The 21,234-nt window shown below is 35.2% G+C and overlaps 6 protein-coding genes and 3 non-coding genes across 9 annotated transcripts; 2 read left to right on the plus strand and 7 right to left on the minus strand.

Moving 5' to 3' along the window:
* Positions 1–5,087: 5,087 nt before the first annotated feature.
* Positions 5,088–6,260, plus strand: LOC18991815 (putative F-box protein At1g30925). The gene has a single exon (XM_006415141.1). It carries the CDS (start codon positions 5,088–5,090, stop codon positions 6,258–6,260), a length of 1,173 nt encoding a protein of 390 aa, XP_006415204.1.
* A 1,725-nt stretch (positions 6,261–7,985) lies between these two features.
* LOC18991816 (putative F-box protein At1g31090) lies at positions 7,986–9,137 on the plus strand. Its single transcript, XM_006415142.2, has one exon. The coding sequence runs from the start codon at positions 7,986–7,988 to the stop codon at positions 9,135–9,137; it is 1,152 nt and encodes a 383-aa protein (XP_006415205.2).
* Positions 9,138–10,522: 1,385 nt separating this feature from the next.
* LOC112084259 lies at positions 10,523–10,616 on the minus strand. Its single transcript, XR_002898215.1, has one exon. It is a non-coding gene; the product is annotated as a small nucleolar RNA Z101 (small nucleolar RNA).
* Positions 10,617–10,705: 89 nt separating this feature from the next.
* LOC112084197 lies at positions 10,706–10,793 on the minus strand. Its single transcript, XR_002898155.1, has one exon. It is a non-coding gene; the product is annotated as a small nucleolar RNA snoR14 (small nucleolar RNA).
* Positions 10,794–10,865: 72 nt separating this feature from the next.
* On the minus strand, positions 10,866–10,951 carry LOC112084192. The gene has a single exon (XR_002898150.1). It is a non-coding gene; the product is annotated as a small nucleolar RNA U61 (small nucleolar RNA).
* A 447-nt stretch (positions 10,952–11,398) lies between these two features.
* LOC18991817 (ribose-phosphate pyrophosphokinase 2, chloroplastic) lies at positions 11,399–14,527 on the minus strand. The gene is made up of 8 exons (XM_006415143.2): positions 13,608–14,527; positions 13,159–13,332; positions 12,823–13,071; positions 12,586–12,729; positions 12,334–12,501; positions 12,173–12,242; positions 11,901–11,982; positions 11,399–11,784 (listed from the first exon to the last, which is right to left on the minus strand). The coding sequence occupies exons 1-8, from the start codon at positions 13,749–13,751 to the stop codon at positions 11,604–11,606; spliced, it is 1,212 nt and encodes a 403-aa protein (XP_006415206.1). The 5' UTR covers positions 13,752–14,527; the 3' UTR covers positions 11,399–11,603.
* Positions 14,528–14,977: 450 nt separating this feature from the next.
* On the minus strand, positions 14,978–16,758 carry LOC18991818 (tobamovirus multiplication protein 2B). The gene is made up of 5 exons (XM_006415144.2): positions 16,577–16,758; positions 15,851–15,916; positions 15,709–15,773; positions 15,427–15,517; positions 14,978–15,309 (listed from the first exon to the last, which is right to left on the minus strand). Exons 1-5 carry the CDS (start codon positions 16,715–16,717, stop codon positions 15,283–15,285), a joined length of 390 nt encoding a protein of 129 aa, XP_006415207.1. The 5' UTR covers positions 16,718–16,758; the 3' UTR covers positions 14,978–15,282.
* Positions 16,759–17,111: 353 nt separating this feature from the next.
* LOC18991819 (RING-H2 finger protein ATL81) lies at positions 17,112–18,098 on the minus strand. Its single transcript, XM_006415145.2, has one exon. It carries the CDS (start codon positions 17,943–17,945, stop codon positions 17,112–17,114), a length of 834 nt encoding a protein of 277 aa, XP_006415208.1. The 5' UTR covers positions 17,946–18,098.
* A 573-nt stretch (positions 18,099–18,671) lies between these two features.
* LOC18991820 (zinc finger CCCH domain-containing protein 12) lies at positions 18,672–21,004 on the minus strand. Its single transcript, XM_006415146.2, has 2 exons — positions 19,754–21,004; positions 18,672–19,166 (listed from the first exon to the last, which is right to left on the minus strand). The coding sequence occupies exons 1-2, from the start codon at positions 20,613–20,615 to the stop codon at positions 18,877–18,879; spliced, it is 1,152 nt and encodes a 383-aa protein (XP_006415209.1). The 5' UTR covers positions 20,616–21,004; the 3' UTR covers positions 18,672–18,876.
* Positions 21,005–21,234: the final 230 nt, after the last annotated feature.

Here is a 21,234-nt window from a genome sequence, read left to right on the forward strand (position 1 = left end):
CATCATTTTTTTATATAAAAAATAGCATTTTGACCTAATTATAATTATTTTGTTTCCAACTCGATCTTTGATTTAAAACTTTTAAAAAATATTTGAAATTTAAAGGTAAATATCATAAGACTTTGCAAAAAAATATCAAGTTGTTGTTAGTCTAACAATCGAGAGTGTTGTAATCGACTCAAAAGTTAGTTATTTGTTTTCTAATCATTAAAAATAATTGTTCAAAAAATGATTGTTCTTTCCTTAATTAGACACACAAAAATTAGTAACTTCAAAACATATTTATTATCCAATTAAATAGAATAAAAAAGATTTGAGATTTAATTATATCATATTAATTAATTTTTGTATTCAATTATATAATATGAATTATTTTAAATCATTAAATTATTTTATTCTCTTTGTTTACTTTTCATTTCTGATTTAATTATCATATCAAACATATACCAAATTTATATTTTATGTATATGCGATAATTTGAATTTTGAAAAAAACAAAACAAAATAATTCACTAAATTTTTTTATCTACTAATCAAGTTTTTGAAAATCTATATAACATAATTTAAAATCCCTACGATCAGCCTCTATATTAAAAAAAATATTTTCTATAACATGTTACTCATCATTTTTTTATATAAAAAATAGCATTTTGACCTAATTATAATTATTTTGTTTCCAACTCGATCTTTGATTTAAAACTTTTAAAAAATATTTGAAAAATAAAGGTGAATATCATAAGACTTTGCAAAAAAATATCAAGTTGTTGTTAGTCTAACAATCGAGAGTGTTGTAATCGACTCAAAAGTTAGTTATTTGTTTTATTTAGTTTTACCATTCCTGTTATTTATGCTAAAAGGGGTTATTGAGAGTTGGATTTATAAAGATTTTGGTTAATTTTAAAAGTAATGAGATTAGTCAAATCTTCAAGAGTTTTATTTGATTTTTAAATTTTGCAGAGAGTTTTGCGGATTCAAACAATTTACAAAATATTTTTACTATAACAAATTTTGAGAATCCAATGGATTTATGCAGTATTTTGAAAATCATGATTTATGAGTTAAATTGTACAGAATCTTTATCCCAATAACACTATATTTTAATAGAATTATAGAATCATTAAAATACAAACTTTTTGAATAACAATGAATTTTGATTAGATTATAAAAATCATCAAACCAATAACCATGTATTTTTAAAATGTTATAACCTGTTTACGAATAATAGTGAAATCTATTAAAAAATGTAAAAATCCACAAACCAATAACCATAGAATCTTAAGCTCTAAATTTTTTCATAAATCTTATTCATACATAGTTTTCTTTTCATCACTGTTAAAGTTCATTTAATTATTCTAATAGCAAAATGCACTATATAACATTGTATATTACAATTTTATCTCTATATTGTTATGAAAATAGTTTTATTTCTATATATCAATATAGTTCACACCAATGTAATATATTTGTTTCTGAATTTTAAGTTTTTATTCTCTATAGTTTTATTTTAAACTTGGATATTTTTTAAAAAAATATAGATATCTCACTCCGCGCAAGGCGCGGGTTATTACCTAGTTTTTTTATATTTTATATGGACTGCTAATGATAATATAAGGAAAAACTTTGATTAGCGACAGTGTAAAAGAAACTCAGATTAGAAGTCGAGACTTAGACTTGACTGGATTAAACGCAGCGGTTGCGGTTGCGATTGCGGGAGTTTGCGGAAGCGGACGATTGCGGTTTTGAGCGTTATTCAGCGGTTTGCACAACTGGTTAAACTTTTTAAGGCGGATCTGTTTGCGGAACATTTTTTACTGGCAAACCAGCGGTTGTTTAACGGTTAAACATAAAATTACCAAAATAAACATCATATATAATTATAAAAAAACAGAAAACTATACTATTATGATTAATATCAAAATCACTAGTTTAAAATAATTAATAAGAATTATAAATAAACACTAAATAATTATTTTAAAAACTAATAAATTTTATAAATAATATGTTTTATTTTAATTCTTCGGAACATAACTCAAAATTGTATCTAGTAATATAATAAACTAGAAAAAATTAGCTCCAATACGTGGATCTTCTGGATTTGTCTTATGCATGATATAAAATTTCTTCAATTGATCTAATCAATTTTTTGCACGACTCAAACTTAAATCAACTCCAAATTGCTCATTAGTATTTTTTAAAATACGTTCCTTCTGGAGTGCTCTTAAAAATCTAGGATATTTATCTTAAGTTTGTTTTTTCACAATGATCCGTTGAAGTAATGCACATGTCATCTCATTTGATCATGTAACTTTCTGAAGAACAAAAAAAAAGAATTATAACAAACTAATTTTGTAATTAATAAAATACATATTTATAATTTCTTACTTTAAAAGTGGAAACAGAACAATTAATATAAATAAATTAAACCAAAGTATTATGGTACTTATGCTTGTATCTTAATTTACTTCAACTGATATAAAAGTCATGATTAAAGACTAGAATTTGATAGAAAAAGTGAGAGATTAGGGTTTTTATATATAGGAGAAGATTGGTTTTATAATTGTTTTTAACGTGATCTACTATTTTTTTTAGCGTGATTTTAATTTTTTTTAATTTTTTTTATCTAACCGCTACCGCCCGCAACCGTAAACGCTGGCGAGAAGCAACTTTTGGATTTCAGCGGTATAAAACGATACGGAACGGTTTATAGCGATTTCTATGATTGTAATAAAATGCCACTAACCGCTACCAACCGCAAACGCTGCGTTTGCGGGTGATAACGGGTAAACCAATCAACACCTTAGTATCAATAGATAAAAATGGCTTGTGTAAGAGGTTTCTTGGCTGCAAAGGAGATTCTTGGTTTGCTCTGTAGCAGTAACGAGGAAAGACGCTTCAGCACTAAAAAGGTTTCTTGCAGTGTACTCCAACCATTTTTGTTTTTCTATTTGTTTCTTTAGCTTCATGTACTTCAGAAACTTGATTTATCACATACTCTGATGATGAACACGTTCTGGACTCTGTTTCCTACTTTCTTTTGATCTGTGGTTTTACACATATAACACGGTTGATTCATGGAGAAGCCGCAGAAACATTTATAAAGGAGATTAATTAGAGAGAAAAGGACATACAAAAGGTTTAATCTCACTCTATCTTCTCACGTACAATGCTTTGTTACATGGTTTGATCAGTTAAACCAACTCCTAATGACATGACTATGCTGTAGTTGAGGCATTAATGTCTAAATTTGAAAATTCTAAAGATACTTGATTAATCATGGCGACAAACCAAAGATTTATGAGGCATTTTTGATCGGTTTATATCCTTAAACTGAAATCGAACCAAAGTAACCAGACATCCATTTGGTGCGGTTCTAAATAAAACCCTAGGCCCCCCAAACTCTATTATACATATATTAGTTAGTCAACTAATTGACCGATCTTTGAGTTAGTGATGGTACTGTAAAAATTTGTATTCATATTTCTCTCTCTCCCTAATGAATTATATTCCAATTGATATCGTTCTGGAGATATCCTCGAGATTGCCTGCAAAGTCAATCTCCAGTTTTCGTTGCGTGTCGAAGCAATGGGGGTCCATACTTCACCGTCCAGACTTCAACGAGTTGTTTCTTGTAGAGTCTTCCTTAAGAATCTTGAATAGTGAATGTGTAATACGCTCGTAAGCCTAAACATCACATAAATCTAGTGGCGGAAATGTCTGATATTGGTGAAGAGAGGAGATACTACATACTTGTTGCAGCAATCAATAGCGTCTTAATTTCTCAAACTCCCTCATAGTTCAGTTTCGGTCACGAGACAGAGTTGAAGCTTATTCTTTCGGGGTTAAGTCATCCGAGATGGTTGTCTGCCCCAGAGCTCTATCTATTAGGGAATACTTGGCAATCAAGACAATATCTTAACAATATAGAAGTATTTCCATTTAGTTTGTATATTGTATATTCTCTTAGATTTGCACTTATCACTTTGTACGTGTATATAAGTTCGACCTTTTTGGTCTTGTGAATACAAGAGAGAATTCCAGCTTACGAACTTCTCACTATCTTCATCGTGGAGAATAATACGTGCTTGGAATGTGTTTGGCCTTTAAATCTCGAAAAACACTCACACTCTTAAGTATCATGAGTAGGTAATAGTATTCTTATCGTTGCTGAAATACTTGCTTTTAAATTATCTTTTTTTCCAGAAAATAAGTAGCAGTGAAGTTCTCTTAGTTTTATCGGCTTAATGAATGAGTTTTTTTATAGAACATAAAGCATGATCAAATTTAAAAGCTTGTCCGTTTTGTTTGCGTCCACTATGAAGGTAAACACTTAAAGAAAGAAAGAAAGAAAAAGTTTATGACAAGATTATATATGATAAAACAAAAAGAAACTTCATTATGAAAAATACCAGAATATATTAATTTCTTTCACCTGATTTAATCTTGGTTTGCAAAGATACTCTTGTCTTCTGAAAAATTGAACCAAGAGAAACAATAATTTTTTTTATATGTGTCAATATGTAAGTTTATGGCTATAGTTTATGAACGCTCATTTATCTGGTTGTCATATGTAATATTTACGGAAGCTAAGTTTAATATTCAAATGTAAACTAATTTTCTCCTCCTAGTATTGCATCTTTTCTCTCTTTGAGCTTTTTTCATCTCCTTTGATATCTTTGTTTCCTGTTTATTTACCGTTCCTGCATTCACCGATTCTCTTCTCATTCGAATCAACCTATTTCTGTTTTTTCCTCTAGTGTTATGTTCAAGAGTCGCTGCTTCCTCAACGTGTTTATTCAAGAATTATAACACTAGGAGGAGAATTAAGCCCATGAATAGGAGATATCAAGTCGTTGCACAACCAATACATATTTGGATGGTTTAAATTTAAAACACAATACTTCTTGGCCTTAAGTTAGAGCTGACCCTGAATTGATATATTTATAAATCTAAAAATTTCCTTTAGAATTTTTTTTCTTGGAACTTTTAATATATAATATACATGTATAAATACAAGACCATTAGGTCAATGGATCAAAGTCGAAGTTTCTAGTCTCTCTCTCCGTCCTATTATCAGCAAATACAACGATCATGAATAGAGAAGAAGGTTCAGATTTTTTCCCGGTGGATCTCATTCCCGAGATACTTTCAAGATTGCCTGCAAAGTCTATCGGGAGGTTTCATTGTGTATCGAAACTATGGGGGTCCATACTTCACCGTCCAGACTTCAACAAGTTGTTTCTTACCGGGTCCTCAGCTCGTCCACGTCTCTTATTCGCCATCCAAGGAGTTGTAACTGGTGATTGGTTCTGTTTCTCGTCACCTCAACCTCATAATCCATATGATCAGAAGGAGGAGTCTCTTGTATTTGCGGCTGATTCTCATTTAAAGCGTCATGAAAACTCGTGGTTGCACTTTTGTGGCTATGCCTCTGGTTTGATCTGTTTCTGCCGTCATACGTGGATCTATGAAACAGTTCATGTGATCTGTAACCCTAGCACAGGACAGTGTATGAGCTTACCTAAACTGAGAACGAAGGACTTCTCAAGAAGCTTTTTAGGGTTTGATCCAATTGACAAGCAATTCAAGGTATTGTGCATGGCTAATCCAAATTTAAATTATGGTCAAAGAATTTTGACATTAGGAACTGGAAAAATGGGCTGGAGGAAGATCAAACCTCCCTTAATCCATCATCCTGCTGATGACTCGTCTCAACAGATATGCATCGATGGTGTTTTGTATTACTTTGCTTTGATGTGGGAAACGTTGGAAACGCATCATGTGATAGTTTGCTTTGATGTTAAGTCTGAAAAATTCAAGTTCATTGACGCAGCATCTAGTTATGATTGGGGTGTGAAGAAATTGATAAACTATAAGGGTAAATTAGGTATGATTAGTTGGCATTATACTCACTCTGGTGAAAGTGATACCTTTGAGTTTCTTATGTGGGTTCTAGAGGATGTTGAAAAACAAGAATGGTCCAAATATGTCTATACTTTGCCGTGTAAGTGCAATCGATTTGGTGTTGCTGGAATGACAGCTTCAGGGGATATTGTTTTGTGGGAGAAATATACATATAAACCGTCGTTAGATGTGTTTTACTTCAATCCCAGAAGCAACAGTACTCTCTGCAGTGTTGAAATCCAAGGTAACCATGAAGTGTTTGACATGAATAGACATAGCATTTGCACATTTGTAGACCATGTGGAGACTCTTAACTTTAATATTATGAACACAAACCCACCCACCAGAACAGAAGCGTAAGTCCAAGAGTAGGAACGTTTGAGAGCATTAACAAATTTGATAAATTCGCAGGTGTCAGAAATCTGATTGCGATCCCTTGCTCCCCAAGTCGGTTAAAAGCCATATTTAATACAAGTTGTATGCTCTCTAGATATCAAAGAGAAACTAAAGATTTAATTTTTTTTCTTCTTATGTTGGGTATTTTATTTGATGTAAGCGTGACTTCTTATTTACATTTTGTGTAAGCTTTATCATTCCTTTGGCTTAGCATTTTGTTATTTCTTCTTTCTGGTTATCATAAAACTATTTGTTTCCCCGTAATGTTAATATTCTCTGCTATGAGAAATGAGACGCTTTTTTCTTTCTTTCTGCATCCAATTTTTTATTTAATATGGACTGCTAAAGATAATAAAAGGAAAAAGGTATGATTAGCGACGGTGTACTAACAGAAGAGACTTCGTTTAATAGACAAAAAATGGCTTTGGTAAGAGGTTTCTTGGCTGGAAAGGAAATTCTTGGTCTGCTCTGTATAGCAGTAACGAGGAAAGACTTTCAGCACCAAAAGGGTTTCTTGCAATGTACTCCAGTTATTTTGTTTCTTTAGGTTCATGTATATTGATTTTATGACACAGCTCTGATGATGAGCAGTTCCACGAGATATAAAACCAAGTTCTGGACTCTGTTTAATCAAACCCAATTCTGTCTTTGAGAGTGGTGAGCTGGAGATGAAGGAGATGGGTTTTGTTGCAGACTCTGCTTCTTAACTTTCTCTTGATCTGTGGTTTTACACTTATTGCTAGTTGTAGATCACTATTGGAGACGAAGAAGCAAGGATGAGACGGAGCCAGAAGAGCTTATGCAGAGATGAGAGATAGAGACATTATTGGATTGCACATCAGGTACTGATTTTTTTTCACCAAATCTGTTCTTGCTTATGCAGTCACTATCTTCTTGGCATTCTCAATATCTTCTTTAATTGGTTATTGTTGTGCAGACTGAAAAGAGTGGTTGTTGCTTGGGGGAATGAATCCCATGGTTGAGGTACACAATATCTGAATATAACTTATGGTTTTCGAATTCTAGGTAAGGAGAAGATGGTAGTCATACAACGGACAAGGCCCTGATTTTTCCATTTAAAGGTTGCCATGTCAAAAGTTTTTGGGCATTTACACTGCCACGAACTCTTGTCTTTGTTATCAACAAAGGTGTTATCAATTAATTGACAACAAAAAAAAAAAACAATGTGTACAAGTGACTAATGCAATTTGGGGATTATGTCTTGGACAACAAAACGGTTAAGAAGATTAAGGCATGTTTGGCTTGGTTATTTAATCGTCAGAAGTGAATCAATTCAATTCTGGGGGAAGAAAAACGCATTTTTGGGTTTCTAATTTCTAGAACATCCTCAATCAAAACATCAGATAAAGCAAGATTCATATATATACTAATTAGATTGGACAAGACAGAATTCTGGAGAGATTAACAGGGACGAGAAGTCGAGAACATACATCCACTAACAGATTCCTGAGCTTCGTGACTCGTGAGGAGGTAAACGCAAGTTCACGTGCGTTCCATTATTGTATAGGTTAGGTCTTAAAAAATATTAGAGAAACAAAAAAAAACTTAAGCACTTCGGTTTAAAATTAAAAACCTAAAAAGGAAAAACCCTATATTTATATTAGAGTCTTCGGGATGATTTCGTATATCTCTATCTCTCTGTGTCCGATTAGCACAACTTAAACAATCATGAGCAGAGGAAAGTATTCTAATTCCATCCCGGTCGATCTCATTATGGAGATATCCTCGAGATTGCCTGCAAAGTCAATCACGAGGTTTTGTTGCGTATCGAAGCTATGGAGTTCCATGTTTCATAGTCCATATTTCAAAGACTTGTTCCTGACCAGATCCTCCAAACGTCCACGTCTCTTATTCCTCATCAAAGAAACTCATAACGGTGAGTGGCTCTTCTTCTCGTCGCCTCAACCTCATAATCCATGTGAGAAGTCATCTCTTGTAGTTTCCGCTGGTTTTCGTTTGAGGTCTTCTAAAGAATTGTCGCGGCTGGAGTTTCGTGGCTATGCCTCTGGTTTGTTCTGTTTCACACATCATATGTGGATCTCTGACAATGAAAAGAGTATAGTGAATGTGATATGCCCTAGCACAGCACAGCGTGTGAGCTTACCTAGACTGACAAGTGACGATAAGTCGACAAGCTTTCTAGGGTTTGATCCTATTGGCAAGCAATTCAAGGTACTGTCCAATCATAAAATTCTGACATTAAAAGCTGAAAATATGGAGTGGAGGAAGACCCGATATTGTTCCTTAACCCATGATCCTAAGTCCGAACCGATATGCATCAACGGAGTTTTGTATTACTTAGCTCAAGACTCTTCGACGATAGTTTGCTTTGATGTTAGGTCTGAAACATACAAACTCATTAAGTCAAAAGGCCATGAGCCTAAATTGATAAACTATAGAGGTAAATTAGGTGGGGTTCATTGGAATTATTATGCTTACGGTGGTATAAGTACTACCATTGAGCTGCATCTATGGATTCTAGAGGATGCAGAGACACAAAAATGGCACAACTATTTTTACACTTGGCATGATAATAGATTCGTTGACCGCAATGATGTTTACGTCGCTGGAGTGACAGCTACAGGTGAAATTGTGGTGTCGACGAGACGTATACGTGTACCGTTTTGTGTTTTATTCATCAATCCAAAAAAGAACACTTTCCAAAGTGTTGAACTTGAAGGCTTTGAAGATATGTTAGACATTAAGAACAATGAAGTTTACGCCTTTGTAGACCATGTAGAGGATCTCAAGTTTGATGTTGTGAAGACGACATATGATGCAACGTCTACAAGCCCTCCCGAAGAGAAGCATAAACCTTAGAGATCATCAAAATCATCTAAAGCTCGAAGATCGTCAAGATGATAGATTATTTTATTTACAAGTGTAAAATGCTCCAAGTTTATTTTTTATTCTGAGTTGTTTACATAATATTTATGACAGAGCCTAGCTATTTTGGATGTGTGTGTGACTTCAGATTTACAAGTTTATAACGGTTTTGTTCTTTCTGGTTATCATAAAGCTCAAGAAAAAAAAATATGCTCATCGTCAACGGAAAGGTAAATTTAGTCACTCCATTTTTTACCAAACCAGTGAAAAACAAGGCGCGTCATTTTTTCTTCTATTCTAATTCCTCTAAATCCAAAGTTTATTATTCAGTTTAATCAGTTAAAATCATCAAATATGACGGAATCATATGAGAGAGATGTTAGTTTCTCTTCGTCTCCTATAATATTTTAGTTTATTACTTGATGTATTTGTGTCTTGGAACTAATCAGAGTTTTCAGACCACGATTGCCACAGAGATAAGCCAAAGTGGTTTTCAAAGCATTGAAACAAGTACAGTTAATTTCAATTAACAACACTGTGTACTATTACTATCGATCGAGTCTTGTATTGACTCTATCATAGCCAACCATTGTCAGAGTTCTTTATTGATTAACTGGTTAATGATACGGTTTTATTGTCGCATTTAAACCACACATTTCTCCATCCTTTGATCCATATCATTTATAGTGCAAACAAGAAACTCAATGCTTCTGCCTGAACAAATATGCTTCCTCGAAAAATCTCTTACAATCCAACCTAAATCTGTGATATTAGAATCAATCCTTCAACTCGTACCATCCCTTGAAGAAACTCCATTAGATGCAGCTCTGTGAGAGTATTACGTTTTCTTGAACATAAATTCGTTACTAGACTTCCAAATAATCCAGCAAGTACAGAGTGGAATCAATTTTGCTTCCATTGTGTTACCAGCATTTCGATGGATCGAAAACAAAGCACGGATGTTATCTTCTGAACTTACATTAACTCCATCAAAGTGAAGAATACTCACACATTTGGCGTGTTGGCATTCAAAAAAAAAATCGGGATTTATTGTTTAAACATGTTGACAACATCTTTGGCATAAAGGGTTTAGGGGTTTTGTGATTAATTGGTTATTGATGCGGTTTTAATTCGAGTAAACCAGTATGGACGATATTAAAGATAGAGTCAGATTTTGGCTAAATTGTTGATTCTATTGCTTTTTATTTCGGAATCATATATACAGAGAGTTTTTGTCTGTGTTGGGACTTGGGACACAACATTTGATTCAAAGGCAAAATATTTTTTGTGAATATAATTTCAGTCTCGTATAGTTAACCGGTTTTTTTTGACACAAAATCTCGAATAAACAAGAAGACACAGAAAAAAAAGATATAGAATCTGGATCATCAGTTCTCCAAGGTGAAAAACACATCAATGTAATTTCAGTCGCAAATTACCCATTTGTTTTATGAGATTCATCATCTGCCCAGATCCAATGGGAAAACAAGAGAAGCGGATTTGTATTTCATAAATAAAATAATAATAAATTAATCAAAAAAATCATTGGAAAAGATTTTGGATCGATCAGAACCTGTCGAGATATCACAATAACATCACTCAATGTTGTCAGTGGATTGACAGACTGTGAAATTTTTATCGTCACCTCGACCCAAAAACAAAACCCAAATTCCAGATTTCAAAAACTCTGATTGTGTACGAAGAACAAAAAAAAGGATGTAGAAGCTCAGAACTTCTTAGAGGGATGTGTTTACCGTCAGCGATGAAATTAAATTCATCTCTAGACACGGTTTTTTTCATCACAGCAACTACTACACAGATTCCGAAGAAAACGAATTGAACAAACTAAAACCCAAAAATAATTTTGTATATAGAACCATAAAACAACGATTAGACAAGAGAGGCGAGAAAACACTTATCTGTTTTAGGTTTCGGTGTGAAGACTATATATATATGCGGGAAATAAAAAACGAGCTTAAAGGAAACCCTAATTTATGCGACCTCCTAGGTTTTTTTAAGAAAAAAATATTGTTCATTTGCTATTTAAAATATTTATTTTCCCTTTTTCATATAAAGTATATTTTTATTTTCTTTTTTGTCAACTATTTATGAATTACTACCCATAATTCCAAAAAAGATTTCAAATATACATTGTGTCTCAAGTGTGGAAATTGTTATCAAATCTTGAGAATTTATATATTATTAACAAATCATGAGAAATGATAATGTTTTCAATAAGTACAACTATTTTAAACAAATCAAATATTAATTTTTATTTTATTACTGATAAGTGATAACTCTCTAACTAAAAATGAAGAAAAGGTCGAACTCAGATAAGTAACAAAGTTTGGGTGAAAAAGAGAAGCCAAAACATGGTTAGGATAGAAACTGTGAATAACGAGAGAGAGAACGTAAACCGATCCTAAACCGAGCCTTAAACCGATTAACAAAAAACCAACATCAAAGGAAAATGCTACTAACGGAGCTATCATCATGGACACGCCAAATGGTCTCACCCAGAAGGTTAGCCACCGATAAAATAGTTAGCTGCGGGAAGTAATTCTTCTCCGCCACCGGTAAAGTATTCGTCACTATCACTTCTTGCAGCAAACCGCTCGATAACCGCTCTATCGCTGGCGGACTGTGTCACATTTGATTTATTCGAGTCTCTCTCTCATCAGATAATGTTTTTAATTCTCACATATATAACATAAAAACGCAAGAAAATGTGACGAAATCGAGCTTAATGGGTTTTACCTGAAAACCGCGTGTGTGCAGCAAGCATAAACCTCACGAGCACCCTCCTCATGTAGAAGAGCTGCTCCTTTCACAATAGTTCCTACCATTAAAAAAAAATTGGTTCTTAGTAACTTTGTTTTGCTCTGCAAATCCTATCTCGATTATGGATTAGAGTTTTTTTGCTTGCAAATGAGAACGGTTTTTTAGAGATTGTTGTAGGAAAGAACATGTTAGGATTGCTTTTGTTGTCAGTAACAAACATGATCAAAGAAAATGGAATTTTTACTAACCCGCGGTATCAATCATGTCATCGACCATTACTGCCACTTTCCCTTTAACATCACCGATTAGGTTCATGACCTGTGGGGAAGAAGAGTATTATTAACTCATGCGTACTTGCGTGAAGGCAAGAAACTGAGTATTGTGAAAAGAAAGAAAATGCTAAGTTTACCTCAGCAACATTGTGGCCATGACGCCTTTTATCGACAATGGCGAGTGGCGCATCAGATAATTTCTTAGCAAATGCACGTGCCCTGGCTACTCCTCCCACATCAGGAGAAACCACTACCAAATCCTCTGATGAAATTGACTTGCTAGCAAGATAATCAAGTATCACAGGCTGCAATTTAACCGCATTATTTGGTTAAAGATTTTAAAAAAAAAGAAGATAGAAACCTCTCAAAAACGTTGAAAATTGAGGTACCTGGCAATAGACATGATCCACGGGTATGTCAAAATAGCCCATGGACTGTCCTGAATGAAGATCACATGCAAGAACACGATCCGCACCGGCTTCGGTTATAAGGTTTGCAACAAGTTTGGCAGCAATGGATTCACGCCCTTGTGTCTAGAACAATATAGACACATAAGCTTTTAAAATTCGCTTGAAACCTGATAAAGAGTATTAAGAGAACGATTCACAAGGAGAGAGCTGCCTTACCTTTCTATCAGCTCTTGCGTATCCAAAATAGGGAATCACAGCTGTTACTTTCTTAGCTGATGCTCTTCTGCAAGCATCAACCATGATCAAAAGCTCCATGAGATTCTCATTCGTTGGAGTGCAGGTAGGCTGCACCAAAAAGACGTCGCAACCTCTAACACTCTCTTTCAGCTGAACATAGATCTCTCCATCAGCAAACCTCTTTATGCTAACCTTCCCAAGCTCCAACCCCATATACCAAGCAATTTCCTTCAAAATGAAATTTTTTACTCTTGAATCAAGAACTCTTTCACCAGAAGAGAACTTGGTTAAAAAGACTGTCTCGAGAAAGCCTACCTGAGAAAGTGCTGGATTTGCAGTACCAGAGAACAACTTCAGCTTCGTGTTGGTTCTATTGACGGATTTCTCTAACCGGGAAGAATCAAAGAACTTAGGAAGTGTCGTCTCATTGATAATCGGAACACGAGCGTTCCCGTTTCCAACATTCAGTGCCCTGGGCAAATTGCATATCTAGCACACACCAAATAAAAGCAAATGGCAAGGAATTGTGAAATCAAATTCACAAGATTGGATTTGGCAATGCTCATAAAGCCCTCAACACACAAATTCTCACGAAAGAGATGATTAGTCAGCTCATAAACGCACTGCTAATTGCAACCACTGAATCCAGAAAGTCTCACAGATCACAGCATAGATTCAACCAGACACTTTTGAATTTTCAAGACAAATACAAGAAACATAATGTAAGTATTGGAATCATATATTGACGGAGAGAAATTGCTCACCGCGCCACCGGAAACGCAGATTCGGGAGCGAGACTCAGTGGTCGTGAATGAAATCGAGGAGCGAGGGAAGAGAGACGAAGACGACGAGGCTAGGTACGACGGAATCTTAACGCCGGGAGGAGAAGTCAGAGCCAGTGACGCCATATGTAAAATATACGTCGGGGAATCTCTGAGTGACGTACTATCAGATTCTCGCCGTAGAGAATTCCGAGACACACGAGAACTGAAATCAGGTGTATTCAGGATTGGGAGTGTAAAACGAAGAAGAAGGAGAAGCAGCTTATAATAATGGCGAATTTGTTCTTCTCCGGGAATCCAAAATTCGAATGTGGACTCGTCTCTCTTTTTATCAAATCTCAGGCGGTGCGGCGAAAGTTTTTCCTCACTTTCTCGACATTACAAAAACAAAATAAATAATAAATATTTGTTGGAAAGTTCAATGTTACTAACGGTGTCGTTTTGGTGGAGGCCTACTGGTCTCTGCGGGTGGCTTTCAAGCTTACGTGTCAGGTGGGGACTTAACGTTAAAGGAGTCAAAAGACAAATTGTTTTTTATTTTTTCTTAAATGTCCAATTGAGTCTTATTTCTTTACCGTATATATTTTTGAAAATATATTTGACTAAATTTAATCCAATCGAATAATTACAAGTTGTATATTTGAAAAACTTCTATAATTTGAAAACAAATTTTGATTTTTTTTATTTACTTTCTTGTAGATATAAATATGGCATCTTCATATATATCTACTACAAAATAGTGTAGAAATTAGATTTAATATATTTACTACAAATTTGATACGATCAAAAGATTCTATTTTATCTACCAACTCAGAAATTTCGTTTATTAATCTTTCTAAGCATGCTATAAAACATTAATGTCTTACATCTACTACAAAGAGAGAGTTTTTTGGGGGTAACTACAAGGAGATAGTTATATAAAAAATGTCACTATTTTAACTCTATAAACGGCGACAGCAAAAGTGGTACCTATCGAAGAAATTCTCATTCTTTCTTGGATATAGATGCAAACACAAATTAAATGCTTATATCGCAATTCAGATAGACACTATAGTTGGGTGTGCATAGCCTATACCGGACTTGCTGACTAGTGAGAAAAATCCAAATACAAATTCTAAATAATCTCATACTTTTCTGATTCTTAGTGCCACTTGTTTCTAAGCAATTTTCATGCTACTTTAGGATTCACCTAAAGCCATCTTTAATTTTGGACAGAAAATTCATTAATATAAAAACCTTTATAAAGAAAAAAAGGAGACCATTCGTTTTTTTTGGGTTCCTTTTGGCCGCTATACAAGTAGATTGGGTCACACCATCAGATACTGGCCATTGAAAACATAGAAAAGTGCACATTTTTAAAAGAACAAGTCAATTAATCAAAAGTGAAGTGTGATTCTTCTTCTAAATCAAAAAGGTTTCAACTTACAAAAGACTTCTAAAACACTACGAAACAACATAGAGATTGCCTAAAAACTTGTTTTGAGTTTTGACACGTCAAGAACGCCAAATTGAGAATATTTAAAGTCGTAAATGTAAATTTTGGGACCAGAAAGATGAGAATATTGATTAGAGAGACTGGAACTTATGAAGAAGTTTAAGGATTTGAACATATGTACTTATCTTGTAGTGATCACAACTTGTAACTTGTCTGAAATGTTCAACTGGGCTCTGGAGATTGATTGTCCTATCGAGGAAACCGAAGAAAAACACAGAACGGATATGATAATCTCAACCGCTTGCTAGACCAAAGTAACAAATGAAGTAAAAAGCCATTATTGCAACTAAGAGATTGCGTTTATACCACAGGGGATATATTAGATTGTCGAAGAGCACGAAGCTGCGTGCTTTCCATGTTTTCAAGTAATTGTGTTACTGTGTTTAGATGAACGCCGCTGTATCGAGAAATGAAAATTGGGTTAGAATTCTCTAATCACATTTCTCAGTCATTGGTTTTGAAACTATCTCTCAGAATTCAACTCCAAATGCATCCATAAATGGAACAAGATACATGTCCTGTTGACTAAAACTGAATGCTGCTAAAAATACGATCGAGTAATTCTTGCAAGTCAAAGGAGATCCAAACCTGTGTAATCCGCTTTCTATATGGGCATCCAGAGATGAAATCACTTGAGGAAGCTGGGCCAACGCCTTAAAAAAAAATTGAAAAACACATAAGAAACCATTCATTGTTTATGTTATAAATGCTACACCAGAAATTTACATACTTGTCCAGTTGTCTTAGTCAAGGAAGCTTTCGCCAAAAGATTCTTTGGGAGCTTTGCCAATTGAGCCTGCATTGGAGACAAAACATCTCTTCTTTTAGAGGAAAGCAGGGAAATACAAATTTTATCCTAATACAACTTCTTAGATGCATATTAGTATGAACAGGATGATATAAGTAGCCTCTAATGAAGTAGAAGGCATCTTATGCTTCGAACAACAACGAAACTGTTACAGAATTGTTAACACTGTCTGTGTTTTTTTTTGTTTTTTTCATATAATCTTACACAAATACTGAATTCTATAGCTATATCTGATCATATTAACACTGTAGTAAACTCAGGCAAATGGTATAGACTAGATTCAAAGTATATAACCCAATCCATAGACCAAAAAAAGTTGATCAAATTCCAAAGCTGGTTATTGAAATCGCATTCCAACTTCACTAGTGAAAGTGAATTCAACAGCTAATACATAAAATTTCACATGAAGAATGCAGATTGGATCAAAGGTTCCCGAATTTCAGCATTTGATCACCAAAATTGTTGTGAACAAGAATTACAATTATAATTATAATCTCTCCTAAAGACCAATCACTAAAACTTTATCCACAATTATAATTATCCAACCTAAACCTTAATTCATCCAAAAAAAATTCGACTCACGAATCGCACGATCTTCACCGTTTTACTATGCAATCACGCATTAAAAAGGGTTTCGAAGAGTGTAACCTGAGAAGACGACGATTGACGCATCAGATGAAGAAGTTTAGCAGTAGAATTAACGGCTTGTGAGATCTGATCGGCGACGATTGCTTTCGCCGTTCGATCACCTCCGCCGATTCCTCTTGCATTTTCCGATGCCGTCGCCATTTTTCTTCAAGTTTGGTCTCGTACACTTCTCTTTTTGAAACAAATGGGAAAATATAGGTGTCCCGTTGTAAATAAAACAATTTCCCATCACACCCCTTTAATTTTCGATTGATAAAATATTCTCCCAATATTTTGTTAACTATCAAATAGACACTCCATATCAAACCGGAATTGGATTGCGATTCACACAATTCGGTACATGAAAACCAAATCACATCAACGGTGGTTTTCTATCATAAACATCTCTAATAAAGTATAATGTATGGAAGAATGAGAATTTGAGTACAGACATTACTACAATCTTCAACATCTTCAATTTGTATAACCTATGGTATAAAAAAGAATTACAAAATTGGACTGCCAAAACAAAAGTTCACATACACATTCTCAGGCTCTATCCTACTGAGTAAGTTCCTCTAACACAATACAGCTTTTTGTTTGGTAAAGTCCTCTTGTGATCTTCAAATTGACATTCTCCAGAAATCTCAATACGTATCTTAATCTCATCTTTCTCTTCATCTTCTTCTTGTTCGTTTTCGCTTTTAACAACAATAGAGTGTCCAGTAGAATGTGACCTCCAAAACCGCGTTGATTCTCTCATTCGTCTTTCATAGCTTTCAATTTCGTCTGTATGCTCTAAACTACCAATAGTAGTAGCACTAGGATGCTCCTCGTGAACAATGATCGTCAACGTGTCACGAGACAAAGGCTCTTCATGGCTTTCAGATCTAACAAGATCGGTTTCAAGAACAGCATGCGGTTTTTCTTGCGAGGTCTGGTCTGCATCAAGCTCACGTCGACATACAGGGCATGTCTTGTGTGATTCAAACCAAAGATCAATGCAAATCGAGTGAAAGAAGTGGTTACATGTAGAAATGAGTCTCATTGTGTCATTGTCCATGAAATCGGTTAAGCAAATGGAGCATTGATCCGTGCCACGATCTTTAACCGAATAAGGAAACTCAGGGAAAGATTGAATGATCTTGGAATCGAGACCGGCGTTTTCGGGTGGGATAGATGGTTGATTTAGGTTACTTGGACGGTTTCGGTTACGGTGGGTGTTGAAAATGGTTAAGATTTTGTTGAAGAAAGATCCACAGAAGAAGAAGGAGAAGAAACCGGTCAAAACGATGAAGAGAAGACCACCGGTCAAAACTATGGTGACCGGTGTGGAAACGAGGGTGTGGACTGGTTTGAAAGTGTTTGTTCCGGTCGTGGATATAGACATTTTGAAGAAGACCGTGGAGTGAAAACGGTCGGGTTAGAAATAGTGTGACTGGTTTTCATTAGGTTGCTTGAGGAGGAAGAAAAGGATTTGTTGTGATGGTTGCGTGTGGGAAGGGTAATTGTCAGTGGGGAAGAGAGAAAATAGGAGAAAGGTAAGGTTTGTGTTAGGAGAGATTTGAGCGAGTCTTTGGTGAGAAAAGCTAGGTTTTTATTTACGGCTAATTAAATAAAAAACAAAAATTTTACGATTAGAAACAAGTCAACTAAATTTGATCAAATAAAATTACTCAACGTAAGAAAATTTTGATTAGTCAAAATAGTCTTACGCATTATGATTTTTTTATAATTCGTAAAATTCTATTTTGCTAGATTAGTAAGTTGTGAAAGAATGTGTTACATTAGACGAAAATTTTTAAAAAGAATGTATTAAAAATGTTATACTTTCAAGAGCATAACAGATAATATTATACATTCAAGAGCATAACAGTTTTCTTGATACCCAAGTGTTTTTCAATGTGATCGATCTTCTAGATAAATAATGAAAAGAACCAAAAAAATTGAGTAAACCAAAACTTACAAACAAATATGTTCAAAAACCATACATAATTTAGTGATTAAATTTACGCACCTATTTTCTACTCTTAGCCGTTTTACAAGTTCAAAACATAATTATAACTTGTACAAAGACTACATTTTGGGATTGCCAAAAAAAATGGAAAGGATACAATCAAAGAAAGATGAATTTTATTTTAAACAAGTCATAATCTACAACAGCAACAACAACAAAACAAGATACAAGCATTACAAAGATACAACAAAGCTCTACAAACAAACTGTACCATCATCACTGGATTGTTTAAACTCGGAAAAAAGAGATTGTAATTTTCAAACCAGTTATCTACCCGATCTGTAAGAAGAAAAAAAGGGATAAATTATTCAATGTCGTCGATCCAATCACCATATATCCGACTGATTTTGGCCGGTCCTTTCCATTTCTGATGAGTTCTGATCCCTGGCTTCTGCGTAACCGCACTAGAAGCTCGTTGCAATGCGACTCCACTGTTGTAAACAGCGTCTGCATGATGAGAAACTCCCGGAGATACAAGTGTTGTTGTCTCTGACTGTACTTTCGTGCTCGGTCCTGTTTGCTTTACGTCCGGATTGGGAGATACTCCGTCTTTGCCTTCTTCTTCTACGAGTCCACCACCAAATCTATGCAACTCTGCATATCATAAAGACTCAACCTTTAGAGCCACACAACTTCGGAACTTTCTAAGGTCATAAAATTCAACAAATCTAAGACTGTTTCCCATTAGAGATTATTCACACAAAGCTTCCCTTTTCAGAAATGTAAGACGGATTTACTATCAAAGTGTTTGAGATTTCAAGCAATGTATAGCTCAGCCCTGCGCCTAAAGTATCAATTTGCATCAACTCGTCTCTTTACTTACAATATCAGGTCCATTACATCTTCAACAGTTCCCCAACTGATACAAGTCCTACACAAATCAAACCGGTATGCTTTGTGCTATCTTTATAGTTTTGTTGTATCCATTCGTTAGTCTCCTATAGCGCCTAAATTCCATTTTCACCATGGACTAAAACTTCTACTTCTATATATCTTAACTAACAAAAAGCAAACTAGCTATAACATTCTAAGATAACCCAACCTACAAAAAAGGACAACTGGAAAGCTTGGCTAATCACAAGAGACCTTGAGACCTATGCACAAGCTTAACAATTCCATTCATCAAGTCTAACAAAGAAAAAAGCAAACTAAATCGAAGAAAAGCTGGGATAAATCTTTACCTGCAGCTCCATGAGCAAAATGACACTTAGCACCAAACGGACAATACCCAGTAATCTCCCACTTATTACAAATCCTTGTCTTCCAATTTGAAGGCTTCACAACATGAATTCCACTTCCATTTCCATTTCCACTTCCATTTCCACCACCACCAAGCACTACTACGTTGCTACCACCACCAGAACCACCGCCACCTCCAATTCCACCACCAACACCACCACCGTAGCCACCAGGGCCTAAACTAATCGCAACGCTTTCTCTATTCCTCGAAGCCTCATCGTGCAGAAACGTACAGCTTTCTCCATAAGGACATCCTTCTTCAGTGTAAAACTTCTTGCAATGTCTTCCTTTAAAAGATCTCCCACTCTCAGCCGTCGACGACACCAAAGACGGGATCTGAAACTCTTCCCGAGGCTCAGCCGCAGCAACCGTAGTAGGCGTTCCCGTACCGGATCTCTCCTCCTCGTGAGCCGCCACGATCTCCTGCCAATTCGGCGGCGGACGGCGAAGCTCCTCCACGGTGTGAGCGAAGTTGCAGTTCGTGATGTACGGACAAGTCCCGACTCGGAACTTGCAGCATAGCTTCGTCTTGAAGAACATTTTCCCGATCGCTTTGGTCCGGTTGCTCGCGGCGGAGGCGGAAGTAGTGGCGGACGAAGGCGACGGGGAGCCTCTCGATTTCTTGTTCGGAGGACCGTTATCGCCGGAAGAGTTATCGGGATTCACAGCCCAGACGCGATTGTAGTCATCTTCCGTTGCCCATACGGCGCTATCGCCGAGATTCGGGAACCAATTCTCCGGCGGAGGATTGTTCGTGGGTATCACGTGTACTACATCTCCGCCGGAATCTCGCCGATGACTCATTGTGTGTGAAATCGAGGAAGCTCGTGAGTCTAACCCTAATTTTCTCCAATCAATTTGTGAACTTTTAGAAGCAATTTATGAATTTCCACCAGAAAATTCACGGGAAAGCCGTGGAATTTCGTGAATTCCGGAGATGGGTGATGGTGAAAAACATAAAATTCATCGATTAACGACAAATTTTGAGAAACCCAAGAAGAAAAATTATTAAATGAAAAAGCGATAACTGGAAAAATGAATATCAACAGATAAACAAACAGATGATTGAAGAAGATGAAGAAGAAGTATAAGATAGTACACAGCCACTCGAAAAGGAAAAAACGTCGTCGAGATTGAAAGATTAGAAGAAGAAATTTCGAAAAATCATGTTTCGCCGAAAAGAATAAAAACCAAACAGGAATATTCTAAGCTTGAAAGTGAGAAAATAAAGAAGGAAAAACAAACGTGTGGATATTGGATAAGATCTTAATTAGACAATAATTTAACGAGAGCTAAGCAGCAAACAAGTTACCAAAATAGGTAAAGTCTAGTGAAAAATGAAATTAAAGACATGTAAAAATTGATGAAGAAATCTTTTATAGATTTGCTATTTGAAGTCAGGAAATTTTGTCGATAAAAAAAA

The sequence above is a fragment of the Eutrema salsugineum genome, unplaced genomic scaffold (assembly GCF_000478725.1).
Source record: "Eutrema salsugineum unplaced genomic scaffold, Eutsalg1_0 scaffold_5, whole genome shotgun sequence".
Lineage (NCBI taxonomy): Eukaryota > Viridiplantae > Streptophyta > Magnoliopsida > Brassicales > Brassicaceae > Eutrema > Eutrema salsugineum.